Source organism: Talpa occidentalis, unplaced genomic scaffold (genome assembly GCF_014898055.3).
Source record: "Talpa occidentalis isolate TD23 unplaced genomic scaffold, MPIMG_talOcc4v2.1 talOcc4.5, whole genome shotgun sequence".
Taxonomy (NCBI): Eukaryota; Metazoa; Chordata; class Mammalia; order Eulipotyphla; family Talpidae; genus Talpa; species Talpa occidentalis.
This window is the reverse complement of record NW_023604861.1, coordinates 53,308,846-53,330,991: the sequence shown is the minus strand read 5'-3', so window position 1 is coordinate 53,330,991 and position 22,146 is coordinate 53,308,846. Positions and strand designations below refer to the sequence as shown.

General features: G+C 35.1%; 1 protein-coding gene across 3 annotated transcripts in view; it reads left to right on the top strand.

Annotated features, from left to right (window-relative positions):
* SOHLH2 (spermatogenesis and oogenesis specific basic helix-loop-helix 2) overlaps positions 1–18,791 on the top strand; it is a 46,468-nt gene extending 27,677 nt beyond the window's left edge. Inside the window, exons 7-10 of one of the 3 annotated variants that reach the window (XM_037527173.2) lie at positions 12,984–13,131; positions 13,281–13,371; positions 15,794–15,918; positions 17,328–18,791. In XM_037527173.2, the coding sequence (XP_037383070.1) occupies positions 12,984–13,131; positions 13,281–13,371; positions 15,794–15,918; positions 17,328–17,375 (412 nt within the window). In that variant the 3' untranslated portion in view covers positions 17,376–18,791. Of the gene's footprint in view, positions 1–12,983; positions 13,132–13,280; positions 13,372–15,661; positions 15,919–17,327 lie in introns of all 3 variants that reach the window. The other 2 variants (XM_037527172.2, XM_037527171.2) reach the window with 2 other exon arrangements.
* Positions 18,792–22,146: the final 3,355 nt, after the last annotated feature.

Below are 22,146 nucleotides of genomic sequence, written 5' to 3'. Positions count from 1 at the left end.
GAAATTCTGCTCGTAAGTCATTTTGGGTTATGCCTTGCAAAATGAAAATTCTGTATTTGCTTGATCAACACTTAAGGCTATTGGCTATATAATCTCCATGCCTGTCTTAGCCTCAAGTTCCTAACTTTGATGTTGGAACTAGAATCAAAAAAGATTGGGAAGCAATGAATAGGCTATGTCTTGTTCCAGCAAACTAATGTTTGCTAGTACAGTTCATTATCTCAGGATATTAGAGAATTTAGAATAGTTCCAGGTAATTGTTACCAGAAGATAAAATTAATGTGTTTAAGAGATGAGTTGCAGTATGTTTAAGCATAATTTTTGATGAGTTTTGAAAACATATTACAGTTCCCAAGAAGAGGGAGTAGACCACACTACTCAAGGCCATGTGGGGCAGCACCAGGGTCAGGAAGGTGGCAAAGTAATGCATGCATCCAATCTAAACTATAACACATACATTAAATGGGATGTTCTGTTATCTGCATGTCTTTTTAATTCTGATGTTTTGAAAACAGATCTTGCTGACCATGGAGAGAATGCCCCTCCCAGAGCTAGCCAATTTTTGCAGATAGTAAATGATTGGCCTGTGAGCACACCTTTCATGGGCAAACTGACCATCACTCCCAGAATCATCCTGCCCCACCTCCCTTATCAAGGCTCTTATGCTACAGGACAGTATTCCCTTATCCTAACCACTCCAGGATCAGATCCCAGACAACTTGGGATTAATTTGAATAATTTTAGGCCTGCTAACCTACTTGGCCCATTCCTTCCATTAGAAACCACAATAAAGGCTCTTCATGTTTTTTCCATCCCCTTTGCCTCCTTCCTGAAACTGGTGCTTCCCCATGTGACCCTGCATGATATGACGCTCCACCCTCTCTTGGGAATTCTGATGCACAAATTATCTCTTAAATGGCAGTCAGCTCCTGATCTGTTGGCCTCATCATGCCTGAGTAATAATAAAACATACACTTTAAATCACCATGTGCTTTTTCCTAGTCAATAGTTTACAAACCCTAGAGACAACGACTCTTTATTTTTATCAATATAGATTTATTTTCTTTATTTTAGAACTTACTCTGGCTTCTTTACCCAATTAATGTTTTGAGATTGATTAATGCTGTTATGTCTATCAGTAGTTTGTTCCTTTTTATAGTTGAGGAATATTCCATTTTATAAACAATACCATATTTTGGTTATTCTCTGGGTTTTGTCTTTCCAGAACATAACTGCTATGAACACTCACTATTTTGTGAACCTAGATTTCCATGGGTCTTGAGTATATACCTGGAAATAGATTGCATATCATAGGATGAATGTATATTTCTCTTTTTAGGAGATGACCAAGCAGACTTACAAAATATCAGCTCACCTTTTTCACACTCACCAGCATGTATGAGAGCACTCATTGCCCCATATCTTCTCAACATTGTTGCTGTTCTTTTCATTTGAACTCTTCTAGTGGTTGTGGAGTATAATTTAGTTCTGATTTTCAATTTGCATTTCCTGGTAATTAATGAGGCTGAGCAACTTTTCATGTGCTTTTGGCCATTTATTTGTCATTTATGAACAGTCTGTTCAAGTTTTGTCAATTTTAAAAATTGAGTAATGTGCTTTTATGTATTGAGTCCTAAGAACTCTTTGATGCTCTAGATTTATGGTTTATGTCTTGAGATATTTTCTTCCAGCCTCTGACTCACTATTCACTTTTATAACAGTGTCTTCTGATGAGAAGTTTTAAAAAGTGTTTTATAAAGTCCAGTTTATTAATTTAAAAATATTTATCATGCTTTCTCTATCTTGTATTAGAAATCATTGCCTACTACCAAGTTGTAATATGTCCTTATACTGACTATAAGAAGATTTATAGTTTTAACCTTTATGATTGTTTTATTCATCTTAAATTTTTTATTAAAGGAATGAGGTAAGAGTTGAAACTTTTTTTTTTTTTTAATTTTGATCCCTTCTTGGGTGTTTTCAAGATTTTGTTGAAAAGACACCATCGCCAGTAAATTGCTTTTGTACTTTCCTAAAACTCAAGTTACTGTATAGTTATCACGCATTTCTAGGTTCCCTGTTCTATTCCATTGATCTAATAATTTATCTTCTTCATGTCATTGTTATACTGTTGGGATTATTGATGCTTTACAATAAATCTTGCAGTCACATATAAACTTCTAACTTTGTTCTTCATTGTCCAATTGATTCATATGTTAAAGGTCCTTTATCTGTTATAATTTCATGTATTTCATTTCTGATTCTTTCATTTGGGTTTTCTCACTTTTTTTCTTTGTGAGCCTAGCTAAGGGTTTATCAATTTTGTTTATCCTTTCAGAGAACAATCTTTTGATTTCACTGATGTTTCATTGGTCTTCTGTTACAGCCTTTGGTTTCTATTTTGTATACTTCTGCTCTGATTTTTATTTTTTCCTCCTTTCTACTAATTTTTGGTTTTGTATGTTTTTCTGGTTCCTTCAGCTATAAAGTTAGATTATTTGGGACTTGTTTATTGATTTGGGCCTGTATTTACTTTTCTCTTAATACTGCTTTTGTTGCATTTTCCTGGCAATTTCAAAATAAGCTCAATTCCTTTTTTAAAAAACCTTGCTAGGATATTGATTAGAATTGTGTTGTGTCAACAGATCAGTTTTTCTTCTAATCTAGTTCTTCATTTTTAAAAGATAGTCTTTAATTCATTTCAGCAATGTTTTTGTAGTTTACAAGTTTATTCCTGAATGTCTTGTGGGTTTTAAATTTTTTTGTTATAAACAGCATTTTTTTCACTTGTATTTAAAAATATTTCATTGCTAGCGTATACAGTTAAATTTATTTTATATATTGGCCTAATATCCTGTGATCTTATTATATCAACCCATCATTTCTAGTCATTTTTTTTAAAGATTTGTTTATTTATTTATACAAGAACCAGGGTACAGACCAGATGTGCGGGAGGGTGAGAGGATTCACCAGAGACAGAGCAGGAAACAGAATATGCAGACTGACGAAATACACTGCTGAGGGGAGCAGTGGGTGCGACAGAAGTGGTCTGCCACACCATGTGGGACCCTCGCCGGCCGACCATCCGGGATCGAACTGGCACTGCAGAGGCTGCGGACAGCTTCACAGCGCTGCGCTCAACTGCTTGTGCCACCAGGGGAGGCCCCATTTCTACTCATTTTTAATAGATTCTTTAAGGTTTTTTACATAAGAAGATCATGTTATCTGTGAATAAAAACAGTTAACATCCTCCTTTCTGATCTTTATGGGTTTTATTTCTATTACTTGCCTCAATATCCTGGCTATGTCTACTAGTAAAATTTTTGAATTAGAAGTGAGGAAAGCCAGTATCCTTGTCTTATTTCCAATCTTAGAGGGAAAACATTAAATCTTTTACCCATGACATAATGTAAGCTTTAAGTTTTAGTACGTACCTTTTATCAAAGTTTCCAGATTCTATTCCTATTTCAACTTTTTATCATGAATGAATGTTACATTTTGTTACTTTTTCCAATATTTAATATATATGATTTCCCCCCTTTTTTTTCTGTTAATGTAGTGATTACAGTGGTCTCCAAAAACACTGTACCTTACTTTATGTATTCATTTTGTTTATTGTGTGATTAGATTTGCTAATTTTTTTTGGCATCTGTGTTCATGAAGGGTAGTGGTCTGTAGTTTTTTTTTTTATAATGTCTTCATCAGATTTCAGTATCAGGGAAATGCTGACTTCATAAAATGAAATAGAAAGTCTTTTTTCTTTCCTAGTCTGCAGGATTGATGTGTTTGGTAGAATTCACCAGTGAAGTCATCTAGGCTTAGAACTTTCTCTGTAGGAAGTTTTCATTACAAATTCAATTTCTTTAATGACTATAGGACTAGAATTTCTGTTACAGTTTTTTTAAATTTATGTCCTTGAAGAAATTTGACCATTTAATCCAAGTTGTCAAGTTTATTGAACGTTATATTTGCAATACTCATATTATTTTAATGTCTGTAGTTTTTAAGTAATGTTAGCACTTTCAATCCTGGCATTGAGAATTTGTTTCCCCTTTTTGCTTATCATTTTATTAACTTTTTCAGTGAGGTAGATTTTTATTTATTGTTTTTCTCTATTATTTGTCCATTTAATAGTTCTTTGATTTCCACTTTGCCTTTTTTTCTTTTTCTATGCTTTGCTCTTTTTTTCTTTCTTTTTAGCTGAAAATTTATATAATTGGTTTTTACCATTTTCTTCTTTGCTAATGTATTTACAATTATAAATTTCCTTTTAAAAAAGTTTTCCCATAACAAGTTTTAGTTAATAACTCATATATTTTGATACATTTCTACTATCATTCGGTTCAGAATATTTTTCTCATATCTCCTGTTTTTTTTTTTTTCTTTTGCCCATGATTATTTAGAACTGTGTAGCTTGATTTCTAAATGTTTGCAGATTTTCCAACTATGGATTCACAATCAATTACATTGTCATATGAGAAAATACTCAGCTTTCTATCCTTTGATATTTTTCTGAGATTTCGTTTATGACAAAAGTTATGCTCTCTCAATGAAATTCTATTTGAAAAGAATGTATATTTTGCTGTTTTGGTGTTCTATAAATATTACATAGAATTGGCTAGTAGTGTTTTTCATATATTATGTATCCTTACTGATTTTTTTTGAGGGTGTTAATTTTCAGTAATGACTATAGATAGTTCTATTTCAATTTATCCTATTAGTTTTTGCTTCATGTGTTTTAAAACCTGTTTTTAGGTACCTGCCTACTTAATGAATTGACCATTTATCATTAGAAAATGATAAATACTAGTGTATCTATTCTAATACTTTTAAGATCTACTTTCATGTTAATAATTTTCATATTCATAGTTTTCTGGTGCTTAGTGTTTATATAATGATCTTGTGGCTTCTATACATCTTTATATTTAAAGAGTATGTGGGTAAACAGCATGTAGTTGAATCTTTTGTTTCTTTTTCACTTGCCCAATCTGATATCTCTGCGGTTCCATTGGGATGTTCAGCCTGTTTACATATAATGTGATTACTGTTAAGTTTGATTTTAGGTTCATGATCTTTCTATTTGTTTTTATTAATACAATATGTTATCTTTTTTTCCCTCACATTGCTTGCCTTTTGGATTAATCAAGTATGTTTTAACATTCCTTTTCATTTCCTTTATTGGCTTTTTAGCTAAACCATTTTTAGTGCATTCTTAGCTTATCATAGTATAGCTTGAATTGATAGTATGTGACTTAAGAACAACAGCATATTTTTGTTTACCCTCTACGATTTTTGCCATATATTTTATTCCTCTATTATCTAACACACATTTTTGTTGATTTTGCTTTAAACAGTAAGTAATTGCTCCAGTTACCTATTGCTAAGTAACAAAATTCCTAAACCCGGTGGCTTATAGCAACCTGTTTATCATATTTCACATTTTATGAGTCGTCAATTTGAACAAAACTTGGTTCCGTGATACTTCTCCACATAATTTTTTACTGTGCTTATTACTTCATGGTGTTCAGCTAGCAAATGGTCTGTCTGGAGAGCCCAGCATAATTTCATCCATACCAATAAACTGTTGCTGTGGTTGACTGGAAGGTTTTATTTAAATGGACTACTCTCCTCCCCTGTTATCTCAGAACATATCCACATGGTCTCTCCAGTAAGCTAGATCTCTTGAATAATTAGGGCTTCATGACATCAATGCAAAGGTAAATCTTCTTAAATGCTGGTCTTAGAACTATTGTAGAATCACTTCTTCAGATATCTTTTGGTTAATGCAGGCACAGGCCATCAGAGACTCTAGAGCAGAGAAATAGATCCTATCATTTCATTGAACAATTTCAGCCTAAAAACTATTATTTCAGTCAAGTTCTATACTTTTTTTTTTTAGTAAAACAGACTTTCACTGTTTACAAGACTATTTCTGAATGTCAAAAATCTCTCTCCATGTTTTCTCTGTATTCCCATGTTTTTCTCCTGTATCTCCTATTCAGTCTTGGCTGCCACAATCAGAATGAAAGTGTGAGAACACTTTGTTCATGCATCTGCAGTGGAAACCTTAGCAGCAGACATAATCCCACCAGATTTGTCAGATAGATGCATACTATTGACTTTTAAGATGTTAGTAAATTAGAAAACTAGCTTTTTATGTATCCCACCATATTTAGCATGTCTAACACTCCACTTTTTCGTGTAAGTCATATTTCCATCAGTATTATTTCCCAAAGCAAACAGTGAAGTGAACATATTTTCAGATAAAAGATAATTTAGAGACTTTTATAGCAGCAGATCTGCAGAATAAGAAAGCTAGAGGAAATTCTTTAAGTTAAAGGGAAACAATAATAAATGGATATTTGGCTCTCTAGGAAAATCTGACTAGTATTGGAAATAATAAATGTATGGGTCAATATTAAAAAAATATTTTCCTCTTTTTTAAATAAAATTTCTGATATAAATGAAAATTATAGGATTGCAATGGCATTTTTATATTAGCTTACCTTACTATGTTTATGTTTAAACTTGTCTATTACAGTCAGCAGAGAGATGGTATTTTGTTTGCTTTTGTCCATTCTGACAATCTATGCCTATAAATTGGATATAATTAGATAAAGTCCTAGGATTTTATAATTTTTTTTCTGTAGTTTCTGGCATTTTTGTTTTTTGTTCTTCTTTTCCTGACTACTTTTTGAATAATTTTTAAAGCCAATTTTTTTTTATATTTATTTATTTATTTATACAAGCACTGGGTACAGTCAGAAGTGTGGGAGGGTGAGAGAATTCACCAGAGCTAGAGCAGGGAGCAGAACAGGCAGACTGACGAAATACACTGCTGAGGGGAGCAGCGGGCAGCAGGAGAGGTCTGTGCGCCATGTGGGACCCTCGCCTGCAGCCGGGGATCGAACTGGCACTGCAGAGGCTGCGGGCAGCTTCGCAACCCAGCGCTCAACCACTGTGCCACCAGGGCAGGCCCTTTAAAGCCCATTTTAATTTTTAAAGCTAATTCTATTGCCTTCAGAGTTACACTTTTTGCCTCTCTCTTTAGGGTTGCCCTAGGAGTTAAAAAATATATCTGCAACTTTTCATTGTCCATTTAGAGTTAACATTTTGACATCACATGAAATATAGAAATGCTATAGTAATGTAAATACATTTGTCCTACTCATCCTTCATGCTATAGTTGTCAAATGTTCTGTAGCTATATTGTAAAAAAGAATATTATAAAATATTCTTGCACCAGGTGTAAGAAGACCAGATTGACTATGTTAATACCAAAAAACATAGTTATTTATAAATAACATAGTTGAATTCACAAGGAATATGTTCCTTGACCAAAATGAAATTTAATTAGAAAACAATAAGAATTAGTTGTAAAGAAAGTCCTCAATATTTGGAAATTTAAAAAAGACAGATTTCTAAATAATCCAATGTAAAAGGAAAATTAGGGCCTCCCCTGGTGGTGCAGGCAGTTGAGCACAGCGCTGTAAAGCTGTCCATAGCCTCTGCAGCGCCGGTTCAATCCCGGCCGGCCAGCGAGGGTCCCACATGGCGCAACAGACCACTCCTGTCTCACTCGCTGCTCCCTCAGCAGTGTATTTTGTCAGTCTGCCTGTTCTGTTCCCCGCTCTGTCTCTGGTGAATCCTCTCACCCTTCCGCACATCTGGCCTATACCGTGGTTCTTGTATAAATAAATAAATCTTTAAAAAAAAAGAAAATTCACAAGGAAAAATTACAATAGATTGAAAATGCTTTAGATTACTTAGGAATAAATATGTGTTGATCACCCAGAATATTAATGTGAGAAATCAAAGAACACCAAAGTCATGCATTATATATCATAATTATGAATTGAAAGACCCACTGTTTTTAAGATGTCATTTCTTGAGAAATTGAAATATCACTATTTTCATCTAAATAAGAATCCCTGTAGGATATTCTTTTGGTAAAAATTAACAGTCTGATTATAAGATATATGAAAAAGGATTTAGAGCAATAAAGGACTTAAGACAATCTTGAAAAAAATGCAACTAAGTTAGAGAACTTGACTTCAAGCTGTATACTTTAGTATACAGCTATGATTACCAATATGTTACTAGCCTAAAGGTTGAGAATTGTATCAGTGGGACATAGTATCCCAGTACTGGACTCATGCATTTGTGATTGTTTCATTTTACCACAGCAAAAACATTGGGAAGCAAAAGTTTTTTTATATAAATGATGTCGAAACAACTGGATAGCCATATGGAAAAACAATGAAACTTGACACACTTTCTGATACCATATAGCCAGTTAATTCAGGATAGAGCATAGACAAAGTTATACCATAAAGCTAAAAGATAAATTTCTAAAATAGCATTGTTCAATAAAATTTTCTGTAGTAGCAGAAATGGCCTGTGTCTGTGTGCCCAATAAAGTAGCTACTAGCCACTTGTAGTTATTAAGTACTTGAAATTTGGCTATTGTAATTTTGGAAATGAATTTTAAATTTTACTTCATTTTAATTAATTTATATTTCAATAGTCATGTGGCTAATGACTACTGTATTGAGGACTACAATTCTAGAAGAGAGCATAGGAGATGTCTTAACAAGCTGAGGTTCCTGAGAACACAGAAAGCTATAATCAAAAAGAAGAGTTGGTGGATTAGACTTGTCAAAATTTTAAATTTTGCTGTCAAAATACATCACTAAGAAAATAAGTGGAGGGCCTCCCCTGGTGGCACAGCGGTTGAGCTCTGGGCTGCAAAGCTGCCCTCAGCCTCTGCAGCACCAGTTTGATCCCTGGCCTCCAGGTGAGGGGCCCACATGGCATGACAGACCTCTCCTGCCACCCGCTGCTCCCCTCAGCAGTGTGTTTCGTCAGTCTGCCTATTCTGTTCCCCGCTCTGGCTCTGGTGAATTCTCTAATCCTCCTGCACTTCTGACTATACCCAGTGCTTGTATAAGTAAATCTTTAAAAAAAAAAAAGAAAATAAGTGGAGAAGCTACAGATAGGGAGAAAGTATTTTCAAAACAAGTATTTAACAAAACAGGATTTGGAATATATTTTAAAAGCTCATAATAAAGACTTGCACTCTAATTTATAAAGTAGGTAAAATATTTAAATAGACATTTCACAAAGGAAGATATGCAAATGCTCAGTAAAGTGCTCAACATAATGAGTTGCCATGGAAATGCAAATTAAATCATGAGATATTACCATGCATATTTCAGAGGGGCCAAAGTGCTAAAGTGAAAATGACAGAGAGTATTACATGTTATCAAAGACTTTGAACAAGAACTCTCATACAGGGTGCTTTGGTGGTGAATCTTCTATAGTAATAGCATGGGAAGGGATAGTCTTTACTCCCAAAACACAGTAATGTAAATCAACACTACCTCAATGATAAAAAAAGGATTCTCATACATTGATGGTGGAGTTGTAAAATGGTACTATTTGGGGATAAATTCTGCCATTTTCTTACATATGTACAATATAACTCAATTCCTAGATATTTACCCAAGAGAAATGAAAACATGCATTCACAAAATGATATGCAGAATAATCTAACAAATGTTCACTAATGAAAGCATGGATAAATAAGCTATGTCTATTTATTCAGTACCATGCAATACTATTAATAAAAAGGAGCAAACTACTCATACAGCCAACCACATGGTAACTCTCAAAAGCTCAAAAGCATTATGCTGAGTGAAAGAGCGTCTGCTATAAGATTTGATTTATATGAAGTTCAATCATAGGTAAAACTCAGGTAGAATGGAAAATACCAGAAATGTGGTTGCCTTTTATGGGGGTTGAGATTGACTGGCATGGCACACAAGAGTACTTTCTGTGGTCATGATGTTGATTAGGGTTTGCATTATATAGTTGTGTGCATTTTTCAGAACAGATTGGCATCATTAAGATTTGTATATTTTAATGCATTGGAGCAAAGAAAGTTTGTTCAATAAATGGTGCTGGGAAAACTGAGTCGCTGCATGCAAAAGAATGAAGCTTGACTACTACCTTGCACCATACACAAAAACCAACTCAAAATGGATTAAAGAACTAGACATAAGACCTGAAACCATAAAATACATAGAAGGAAATATAGGCAAAACACTCCGGGATATGCACATCAAAGACATCTTTATAGACACATCACCCAAAGCAGTGATAGTGAAGGCAAAGATCAACAGCTGGGACTACATCAAATTAAAGAGCTTCTGCACAGCAAAAGAGACAATAACAAAACTAAGAGAAACCCCACCAACTGGGAGAACATTTTTGCACACAACACTAATGATAAAGGACTGATCACAAAAATCTGCAAAGAGCTAATGAGACTCAACAACAAAGAAAATAATCCTGTCAAAAAATGGGCAGAAGAGCTAAAAAGAAACTTCTCTGAAGAGGAAATACAAATGGCCAACAGGCATATGAAAAAATGTTCAACATCACTTGTAATCAGGGAAATGCAAATCAAAACTACCATGAGATACCATCTCACACCAGTGAGAATGGCACATATTAAAAAAACTAGCAACAACAAATGTTGGCGAGGTGGTGTAGAAAAAGGAACTCTCCTGCACTGCTGGTGGGAGTGCAAACTGTTCCAACCACTATGGAGAGCTGTGTGGAGATTTCTTGACCTACTAAACATAGAGCTTCCATATGATCCAGCAATTCCACTCCTAGATATTTACCCAAAGGACACAGAAACATCAATTCCAAAGAGCACCTGCACCCCTATGTTTATAGCAGCACTGTTTACAATAGCTAAGCTTTGGAAACAACCCAAATGCCCAAAAATTGATGACTGGATCAAGAAGATGTGGTACATATACACCATGGAATATTACTCAGCATTCAAAAAAGATAAACACATGCAATTTGCAGCAACATGGATGGAGCTGGAAGGGATCATGCTCAGCGAAATAAGCCAGAAAGAAAAAGAAAAATACCGGATGGTCTCACTCATAGCAGGAATCTAGAAAACTTAAATAAGGGACCAGGAAAATGAATAACTGTAAGAAAGTAAAAATCACAATCAACAAACAACTATGAACCAGAGACACTCTATGAGGGGTGGGGAGCGGGGAGGGGAGGGATTGGGGTCAAAATAAGGGGGTATGGGGAATATAAAAATAAAACAAATTTGTATATTTTATCTGAAAATAAAATAGTCTGAATCCTAGCTAATGATGTGTTTGCTTGAACATTTTCCTAATAGAATATTAGAAGAAAACTTTATTGTGACTTTTCATTAGAAAAGTGACAAGTTCCCACCAATAATATTTGGAAAATATAGAAAATAAAAGGAAAAGAGATTGTTATCCATAGCCCCAACTGCCCAGAAATAACTATTACTTGATGTTGTTGCTTTCCATCTTTTTTTTCCAATGCTTTATTTTTGCTTTGTTTAATGACTGTGATCATGATTTACCATCTGTATGTACTATCTTATATCTTATATTGGTATCCTACAAACTATCCTATTTTCTCCCAGTAAAGTTTATATCATATCATCTCCACAGCTAGATAATATTCTAAGCTAATAGAACTGTGCTTCTTTAAGTACTTATTTTGCATGTTTAGATTGTTTTGCATATCTTACTGATGACTGAAAACATTTTTACAAAAAGTTTGTTCTTTTTTTTAGATCCTTATAAGTGGAAGTACCATGTCAAAGTGTATGAAAACTTTGAAAGCTCTTCATACTTATTGTTGACTTTTGCACCTCTTTCTTTCCAGAAAGACAGCTCCACAGAACTCCTCAAAGTCAAAGTAAAACACTACTGATCTAAAATATTTAAGTTGTTCACTGGCTATATTAGATTTTTTTATCAAAAAATTTTTGGGCCTTTCTGAGGTTCAGAGAGGTTTAATAAGTTACCAACAATGTTTCCAGCTAGTAAACGGTGGAGCCAATTTATGTTATATTGTTTCTGTTGTATTGAGCACAAGACAAGTGCTTAATGATGTTTGTTAAATGAACATGTGGACAATGTGAAGGTAATGAAGGCTTAGGTCAATTTAGATTTACATTGCCTATGTATTTATCTTTAGAACTATAAAAAATTAAGTTTGCTTCTTTTTAAAGTAGCTTGCAAGCTGTTTTCTTTGCATGATTGGTTTATTTGTTCTGTTCATAACTACTTCAGTGTAAAGCAACTTACTGATTTTCCTTTGGCTTGGAACACAGTTACATATGGTAAAGCCCATATATTGAGAGATGCTAATTGATCTATTGCTGGAAATGTGATTCAGGTCACAGTGACTTGAATATCCTGATTGTTCTTTACCTTCTTAGGCTTCTAGTGTGAATCACAAAAGGAATTATGCATCTAGTGTGTGACCCCCATCTATGTGTTTCCATCTTTATGTTTCTGTAGGCAGCAGGGTATGTGGACTCTGCACTGTCTGTTATCCTTCATATTGCAATAAGCCTGGGGTATGTGAGCTAGGACTGCCATCTGCATAAACATTATACGTGGCTGCAGTATGAGTGGGTGCCCCAGGAATTTAATCCTATGGGCTATGGAGTTTGCCGACTCGTGGGGACACCACCTTGCTCTGAAATGGAGACTGGATGAGGAGGGGGATAGTTCTTTTATAAAAAAAAAACAAAACAAAACAGGAGGTGGGGCCTCCCTGGTGGCGCAAGGGGTTAAGATGAAACCTATGAAGCAATCCGCAGCCTCTGCAGCAGGAGTTCCATCCCAGGCCAGGGAGCTACCCACATGGTGCAGCAGACCTCTCCTGACTCGCCCGCTGCTCCCCTCAGGAGTGTGTTTTCAGTCAATCTGCCTGCTCTGTTCCCCATTCTGTCTCTGATGAATCCTCTCACTCCCCATGCCTCTGGCGTATACCCCAGTTCTTATATGCATAAATAAATAAATCTTTAAAAAAAGAACAAACCAAGAGAAAGGATGTTTGTCCTTGTGTATAAAAAAGGAGATGAGACTATTCTTTATTTATTATAATTCTCTGCTCAGAGAACGAATCAAATACTGCTGTGAGCAGCTGCGTATTCTATTACCATACGTAAAGGGGAGAAAGAATGATGTGGCTTCGATTCTTGAGGCAACAGTGGATTATGTGAAGTATGTCAGAGAGAAAATCCCTCCAGCCATTATGAGCCAGGTATTCAACTCCCAAACCCTTGAATTTTGTCCTCATAGACAATGCCTTAATGCCACAAATATTTTTTTTTAGATTTTTTATAAGGAAATGTATATGTGTGTATGTATTTTAAAAAATCTATATCTAAATAGATTTCTACTATTTCTTAGATTACAGAAGCACTTCAGAGTAATAGGAGGTTTTGTAAGAAACAGCAAACACCTATCCAGCTGTCTGACCCAGCACAATCATGGCACAGAGGTATGAACCTTAAGTCAACTTGTTCTTTGTTTCCAATACTAATGCTAGAAGTGTAAACGGGCTCTGGATCCACCCATAATAAAAATTCAGGTGTTTACTAAGAATCAGTAATCTTTTCCCAAAGATGGGGACCAAAGATCAAAGAAGATGAAACTCTTATTTTTATGGAGCTGGCAAATTAGTGGCAGAGAACATCACAAAGCAAAACATGATTCCTGTAATGTGTTAAGTGCTGAAATAAAGGTACTGTGCTTATTACGGGGAAATAATAGAAGCCTCAGAACAAGTATGGTTGTTGGTGTCTAAAGTGAAAAGAGAAATGCCAAAATAAAATGTAATCCCTCCTTGTTCATATAATCAAAAAAGTTAGTCAGGACCTCCCTGGTGGTACAAGGGGTTAAGACACAACCTATGAAGCTATCTGCAGCCACTGCAGCACGAGTTCGATCCCCGGCCAGGGAGCTACCCACATGGTGCAGCAGACCTCTCCTGACTCGCCCACTGCTCCCCTCAGCAGTGTATTTCAGTCAGTCTGCCAGTTCTGTTCCCCACTCTGTCTCTGGTAAATCCTCTCACCTCCCGCACCCCTGGCCTGTACCCCAGCTCTTGTATGCATAAATAAATCTTTTTAAAAAAAGTCAATTTAGACTTTTCTCCTGGCTTGGGGGAGGGGAGGACAGAAAAAAGAAAATAGCCATGAGCCATGGTTCATCTACACAAAGTAGCTGTGGCTGAATGTCACAGGGATTAGTAACTCAGCCTAGATGAACTCAGACAGACATCGGGCTAGAGGCATGTGCCTGCCTGTGTTACCTCTTATACATGCACTATTCGTGTATAAATACAAAAAAAAAGTGTAAAACTCTTTTTGTGATAATGAGTTAAGGCCTTTATGTACTCTGTTCTCTCTTAATATTACATCACCTGAGGCAACTATTATTGGGAAGACCCAAATACACCCAGACCATAGAGTTAAGGTGTGTTCAGACTGGAGAGACTTTGAAGCACATTGAGTCAAAATCCCTAGGTTCATTTTATTTGTATACATTTTTCCATTTGAAAAGCAACATTATCCTTTACTAACCCAGCTAAGATAATGACTATGTTCATTTTTAATGTATTTCCTTCAAGTTTTTTCTATGTGTAATTTTCTACAGTAGTAATGATATTAGACATCCAGTTTTGCTGCCTGAATTTTACTTAACATTGTTTCTATATACTTTAATTTTTTATTATCTAATCTTCATCACTGTTCCAGTGGTTTTATAGAATTATTTATAGAATAATTTTCATCATTATCCTCCATTTACTACATTTAGTGTTTCTAGTTTTTTAAGTAGAGAGAGTTTATATAAAATGTTATAGGAAATATTTTCCAATATGTAGATTTTTCTATATTTTGGACTTTGGCCTGGATACATGAACATATGTGACGTATGAGGTAGAGAACATGAGCACATGTATATAGTATGGTGCCAAACTGTTTTTGAAAGAAGATTGGAACAGTTGAAATCAGTTAAGCTTTTTAAATTTTACTTTCATAATCTACATCAGTAAACTGAAGGCTGAAGAAGTGATCACCAGAAGTCACCAGGTTTCTGTGCTAAAGTCTGACCTATATATCTGTATTCAATGTTTACATGTCATTAGGTTGCATTTACTTATCCATCCCATAAATCTTTGTAGACATTTGCTGAAATAATTTTTCACAAATATTTCAGATACATTTGTTTTTAAGTAGACATAGAAATTACGTTATCTTACTTTATTATTAATGTCCAGAAGGAAATAGGTATTCATGGTCTTGCTTAAGGTTGGTTTATTAACATTCATGATGCAGATTTAAATTTTTTTCTGCCTTTTAGCTTCTATACGGAATATAGATGTTACTATACAGAATATTATTATAATATATATAAGCCGCTCCATTGATAGAAAATCAACCAAACTTTATTCATGACCAAATGAAGTTCTTTCTAATGTTCTTCCTTACTTCATAGTGATCGTCAAGCTTTGATTATGATGAAAGAAATAAACACCCACCCAAAGCAAATCTCTGTCTGACCCCTCTAAAAATTTGGTCTTTTGAACACTAATTTATGGTGTGTTTGTTGCATTAAATGTCACTATTAAAAGTTTTACTTTACTTTTTTATCAGCATTTTAGTGTACCAATAGTATATATTTGTAACATTGGGAAATGAAATAGAGGAAAATTTATTAAAATACATCTAGTAATTCAGAGATATAGAGTTGTATATTCTGACAATTATTTTTTTTTTAAATTAAAGGTCAGTCCAACTACGCTTCAGAGAGTGCTATTGGTGATATGTATAAAACTGGCATTTCCAGCAAATCTCTCTCTGTTAATTCTTTTCCTGCTGTCAGATACTATTCTAAAGTCATCTCTTCCTATGATGCAGCTGCTGTAACAAATCAGAACACCTCTATTCATTTTCCATCAGCCATGCCCAAAGTCTCAAAATTTCTTCCTCAGCCCTGTTCTTCTATGTTGGGCCAGACATGCACAACACATCCCAAGTGTCTGGTAAGTCTTCTGGGGTCTTAGACCAGATTGTACTACTCTTTCATTCCGGACAGCAGGTGCCTAGACTTGCATTTTGTTGTTATTACTCTTGACAGAAATCTCTTAAACTGGGATCAGATGTAGTTAACCCAGGCTCTCCTTCCCTAAGCTGTAGGGCTGGTAGCTAGATATCCATAGTCAGTAAATCTAGGTGTGGTTCTGCTGGGGTGATCTTCAGTGACCAGGTGGAACCTGATTACCTGTAGATCTCCTCCCCTCATCCCCTGGCTTCTAAGATCCCATATCCACTTTTAACAACTTTGCTCTCAACTGGCCCCATAACTAGCTGCTGCTGTATCTCCTGGGCTCACGAAGTCGATCATACTGCATGAAAATCTGTCCTTATAACACCAACCAGACTGATTTCATGCGATAGATATTCTCAGATCACACTTATTTATTGTGCACCCACTGTGTTCTAGTGTAATGCTAACCACTAAGATTGCAGTGTACAAAAAAACACATTCTCCCTGTCCTCATGAAGATTTACTGTCATAGGAAAACAGACTAAAAGTCTGGGAACAGTGCATTGCATAGGAACACATCTGAGGAGTACCCTAGTGTATATATATATATTATGATTTAGGCTTGGGAGAGGTTAGGGACTACTTACTCCTGGGAGAAGTACTGTCTAAGCTGTAATCTGAAGAGTAAGAATTAGTTCAGTAGAACCATTAGGAATTGAAAGTAAGGAATGGAGAAGCATTCCAGAGAGGTGGATCAGCAACTATAGTGTAAGAATTGTCCGTTTTGTGGAAAATCTGTCCTTTCATGTCCAGTTCTAGAGTAAGATCCAAACTAGACTAGCCTGCTTGAAAAAAAATTCTGACCTTAACATAGTTACTGATACTTTAGCATATTAATAATAGCTAATATCTTTTGAGTACTCAATAGACAGTATGTCAAATACTCTATGTACTTTATTTGGATGATCTAATGAATCTGAAATAATTCTTTGAGGTAGGTACTATTATCTCTATATGACATCTGGAAAACAGGAATATGAGAAGAGTATTTTAAAGAGAATTAAAAGACATTTTAAAATGTGACATATCTACTGATATATTACTATCGTTAATGACCCTCACTATACAGAAAAACCAGGATAAATGAACAAAATCAGTGTGACTATTTGTTGTTTGTTGAGCAATATATATTTGTTTTATGTAGCTTTTGTCAGAATTGTTGCAAGAAAATGATGACTTTTAACAACAATCAGTAATACATATTTTAAAAGCTGTAGGTGCATTCACCTGAAGACTTTAAATTGTTTTAGAAATCATTTCATATTACTTTGGGACATGAAATTATATTTCTGACATCATGAGACAGTATAGACCATGATTTAATTAATGTTTTTTTCTTTGCAGAACAGTTTTGGGCATATTGATAGCACATGTTTGAAATTCACACTCTAGATCACCTATTGGCGCAGTTTGACAATACAAGAAGAATGGACTAGAGAATGACCTTGAAAGCTAATATCAAAAAAGTTTACAATGTATGGCTTCTGATAATGGTGCTAAAAGCGTCTGCAGATGAAAAGACAAGCAGCAGAGTGCCAGCCACACACTTTCACTTACCTTACACAATTGGGTCTCCCTCAACCAGAGAGCTACAAGAACACACCACCTAAGTGACCTACATTTTCTCAAAAAACATGCCACAATTTATGAAAAAAAGTGCTCTATAAAAAAAGTCCACACAGACTTGATAAAATGATGGTTGGGGAGGTACCTTGGTACTCTGGTGTCTGTGAACAGATATTGCAACTTGATTCTAATTTTTAGTAGCACTGTGGATTACTGTCACTTATTTCTAGGTAGGATTGTTTCTAGAGTTGACAAAATTTTAGAGTGTTTCCTTTGTTATTCACCATCCAAACTATTTTAGTTTCAGAGAGGTTTTACTTCTACACTGATTACTAATGAATAAATTGACATTTGTCTTTGTATTTCGTAATCTTGTGAGTGAAATGATAGCTAGCAGGTAAATTTTTGCTTCTGGATCTTTAGTTACAGAGTAGCAACTCTTTATTTTTTTCATCTCATCCTCCCCATGGGTATTAGAAAAGACTTGAAAATAAGGGGAGAAAAATATTTGTTTTATATTTCATGGAAATATTCTTATGCATAATATTTTATTGTTAAAGAAAATATTCAGTTTTGACCCTGAAAATGGTAACCCATTTTTGTTTTGTCTAATAAAATGTGTTCCCTGTTTTAGTAGAACTATGTAAGGAATTTAATAGATTTTTGAGAAATTTAAAAATACTTTAGGCATAGCCTAATTTTCATGTTAAATTGTATAACTTTTCTTCAAGGATGCTGTGATGGTGGAATCTGTAGCTGTTTCACAAACTTTATAAAGGAACTAGGAGTTTCCAACTAAGATTCTGTGCTTATTATTTCAAAAGCTCATTTCACTCTTCATAATTGTGCCTTCAGAAGTAATTGCTTTGGCTTTGTAAGGGAATATGTTTGAGATATATTGGGTACTAATACATAGTCTTAGGTTCTCAACTGGTCTTAATTGCTACTTGGACTTTTGTTATGCGTCAGGTTGTCCTACATCTCCAGGGGAACCATGAGAGAGCCTGTGTCTAGGAGTTCAACAAATCAATTAGAGACTCAATGCATACATCCTGTCAGTTTGCTATTTGCAGTTACCATTTTCTCTTTAACATTGAAAGAAGGCTACCAGATTCATTGTTAAAACTCTTTTTTTTCCCAAGGCTGGTTGCCATTATCCTGAACTTCATGAAAGTATCCAACTTTGTTTCTAATACTAGAATTTCATTTTAAATAAAGTATTTTCTTCCAAGTAAATTCTACTGTGAGCTAAGGAGGAAAGGTTAATTTGGCCTCAGCCTGCAGCAAAAAAACAGCATTTTCTTTTGTAAAATTAAGTTGACTGGTCATAACACAGTTTCATTTTCACAATGAAAAAGGTTCAAAAAATTTCCTAGAAAAGGTTAAGGCTTGCAGTTTTCCCACTTGTAGCTAGCAGTCCCTGTCTCGGGGAGTAGAAGCAAAAACAACCATAACCAAGAAAGTGAGATAGGGTTCACTTAGTTTATCTGCATGACAATAAAAATTGCTGGTGTGAGGAAGGTGCTTTCTTAATTTTATTGAATATTTATGCTTTATAAAATTACTCTTGGGCTTCCCTGGTGGTACAAGGGTTAAAGTCTCAGCACTATCAATCTATCACCAGCCACTGCACATGAGTTCTATCCCTGGACAGGGAGCTACCCACATGGCACAGCAGACCTCTCCTCTCTGGCCTGCTGCTCCCCTCAGCAGTGTATTTCAGTAGATACGCCTGTTCTCCTCACTCTGTGTCTGGTGAATTCTCTCACCACTTGTACCTTTGGCCCACACCCCAGCTGGTATATGCATAGATAAATGAAATCTTTTAAAAAAAATGAAATTACTCTAAATAAACTGTTAAAAGCAGACCGCCACTTTTGCAATATAGAGAAAGCTGGAAAACATCTCATTTTTCTGAATACTTGGCATTGGGGTATCTTGAGACCGGAACCTGAAACTCCTGACATTTTTTTAATCCAACTAGCAGGCATGCCATTGGTTTCCCCTTTCCTTCTGCCTGTCTCCCTATTACATGGAATGAGGAAGCAGGAAATCCATGGATCACCTTGGTTAATCGGGTATCAATAGATGGTTTCATCATCATGGAAACGTGACACTCCTGTGGAAGCAGAGAAGCCTCTTATCTCTATTTTTCAAGGTTGTTTTAACATCCTAGCATAATTTTTTTTTAAACACAAAACACCCAAGAATATGCACACATACATGTGCACACACACAATTACATAACATGGTATGTTGTGTGCTGCTGAATTTTGCTCATCAGACTCCAGTAGAAATATTTTCGTTTTGCCCAAAGGAAAGATTTCTAGATATCAGTTATAAACCACATGGGTTTGAGCATTGGTGGGAGAAATTCCAGGAAATAGAGCTCTAAAATATATAAATTTGTTCTAAAAGTGATTTTCCTAACTGAATATTCCAAGAAGTCTTTGCAAGCAGATATCCTTTTCCATTTGTTTCTTTCCCAAATAGTTGTAAGTCTATGTGAAGATGTTGGGATAGTTTTTTTTCTGAAGCACTTAATTATTCCTTTCTTTCATTATGTCCTAGGCTATTTTCTTATGTCCATCAAAATAATTACCTAATTAAAAAAATGGCTTAGAAATTAAGAGATTCTACACCATTTATTTATTTGGTAGCTGGACAAAGAGTATTTGATCAAAGTGAGTATTTGAACAAAGGAAGCAATGCACCCAATTTTATTGTGAGAACTATTCCAACAATCACAAGTTTGAGTTTAGTTTATTTAGACAAGGGGCACAATGAGTCATTGACATTAAATGTGCAATTATTCCTGATCAAGGGGCTTCTGAGCCTGTTATTTTAATCTAAGAATATGTTAAGGTTTTGGGTTTTTTTGTTTACTTATTTAATCACTTCCCTGACACCTGAAAAAATGCATTGTAGAAATGCAAATGCTTATGGTGCACCAAAGGATGATGGTGCTTTTTTGTCTGCCAGACTTGGGGGGTGTCCCAGAACATTCTGCAGTATGTTAATAGATTCTGTCCAACCTTCTATTCATTGCATTTGTGACTGATGTACATTCTGTTCAATGTTTGGGTACCTTTTGCATCCTTCATTTATACTTCAGCTAAAAAGGTGTGTCATATAACATTGACCTCCCTAGCTATTAAGATCTGAACCCTTAACTTCTTGTTGCCCTCCTTGGTGCCCAGCACAGCATCTGGAAAACAAGGTTAATTAATTTTTTTTATCTGGCATTGTGTTATATTAATTCCACTGTCTGGGCTATTATAAATCATGTGTTTGACTGTTATTTTTACACTGACATTGCTTGTAACATCTGTAAATGAGGATAATAGAGCATAATAATAACACAATAATAATAAATGCAAGAATCACCTTTTCTAGTAGGAGAGGAAAGTAGAGAATTAAAAAGATGATCAATCTAACCAAAGAAATCCAGCTTATCATATCCTTATCATATCCTTAACTGGTTGGGGTATTTCCTTTTTTTGTCAGCTGAGATTTGAACTTTCACGGTAAGTTTCTGCTGTACGGTGAAGAAAATCTGAGTATATTCTCCAAAACAGCATACTTTCTCCTTAAGCCATTGGGTCTCCATGGAAACAACTTTACTTGAAGGGTTTAATACAGTGTGCCAGTTAGTAATCTTGAATGCAGCCTTTCCAGAATTTTACGTGTCATCAGGTATTTAGAACACACATTCAGTCCCGTCTATGACCATGCACAGCCACGTTGTGAATCTCCCCAAGACTGACATCAGCCTCTGTACTTCCAGCTTGCCCAGCTATTTTTAAATCACCAATAACAGGTCTCAACATTGCAAGCACTGTGAAAATGTTACAGGATGTGTCACCGGAAAGGGGGAGAAGCATTGCTACAGCATCAGGGAAAATGGCACCCACCACCACAGGGACACAGCCTGTAAAAAAGCTCCCTGCAGGTTATTTCCTCCATAGACATACAATTGATTTCAATTTTAAACTAGAAACTATTAACAGAAAATCTCATAGCCATGAGTATATTTAGGTAGTACACATCAACAAGGATAAACTTACTGATTTTTACCCCTACTGCTTTGTGTTAATTCTGGTTCTCGCAACAAAACAAAGGGACAGGAAAACTAAACCAAAATAAACCCTAGAGAGATGACTGCAGAACTGAAGTTACCAGAGAGGGCAGGTGGAGGATTATAGGTGCCTTGGTGGAAGGTGCAGTGTGGTAACATTTGTCTGAAAAGGTATGATTCTATACCAAATTATATATTGAAACCATGCTGTAAACCATTGTTACCGTGATAAAAAAATAATTAAAAAATACTGATTCTCATGATATTCTAATACTCCTGAATTTATTGTTTATAATCATTAAGATCAAAAGCTCATAGTATTCACTTCTCTGTATATTTTTATATTTTATTATTATAATAAAAAATAAGGCCAATGTGGTTGAAGCATTAATTTTTATCTCCTATCTGAGCACTGTAATTCACCTATCTTTTTATGGCATTTAACTGGTAAAATAATAATTTTAAATATCTCGCTAAAGGTGATAGTCCAAATTTATTTTGGTCATGGTGACAATAAGT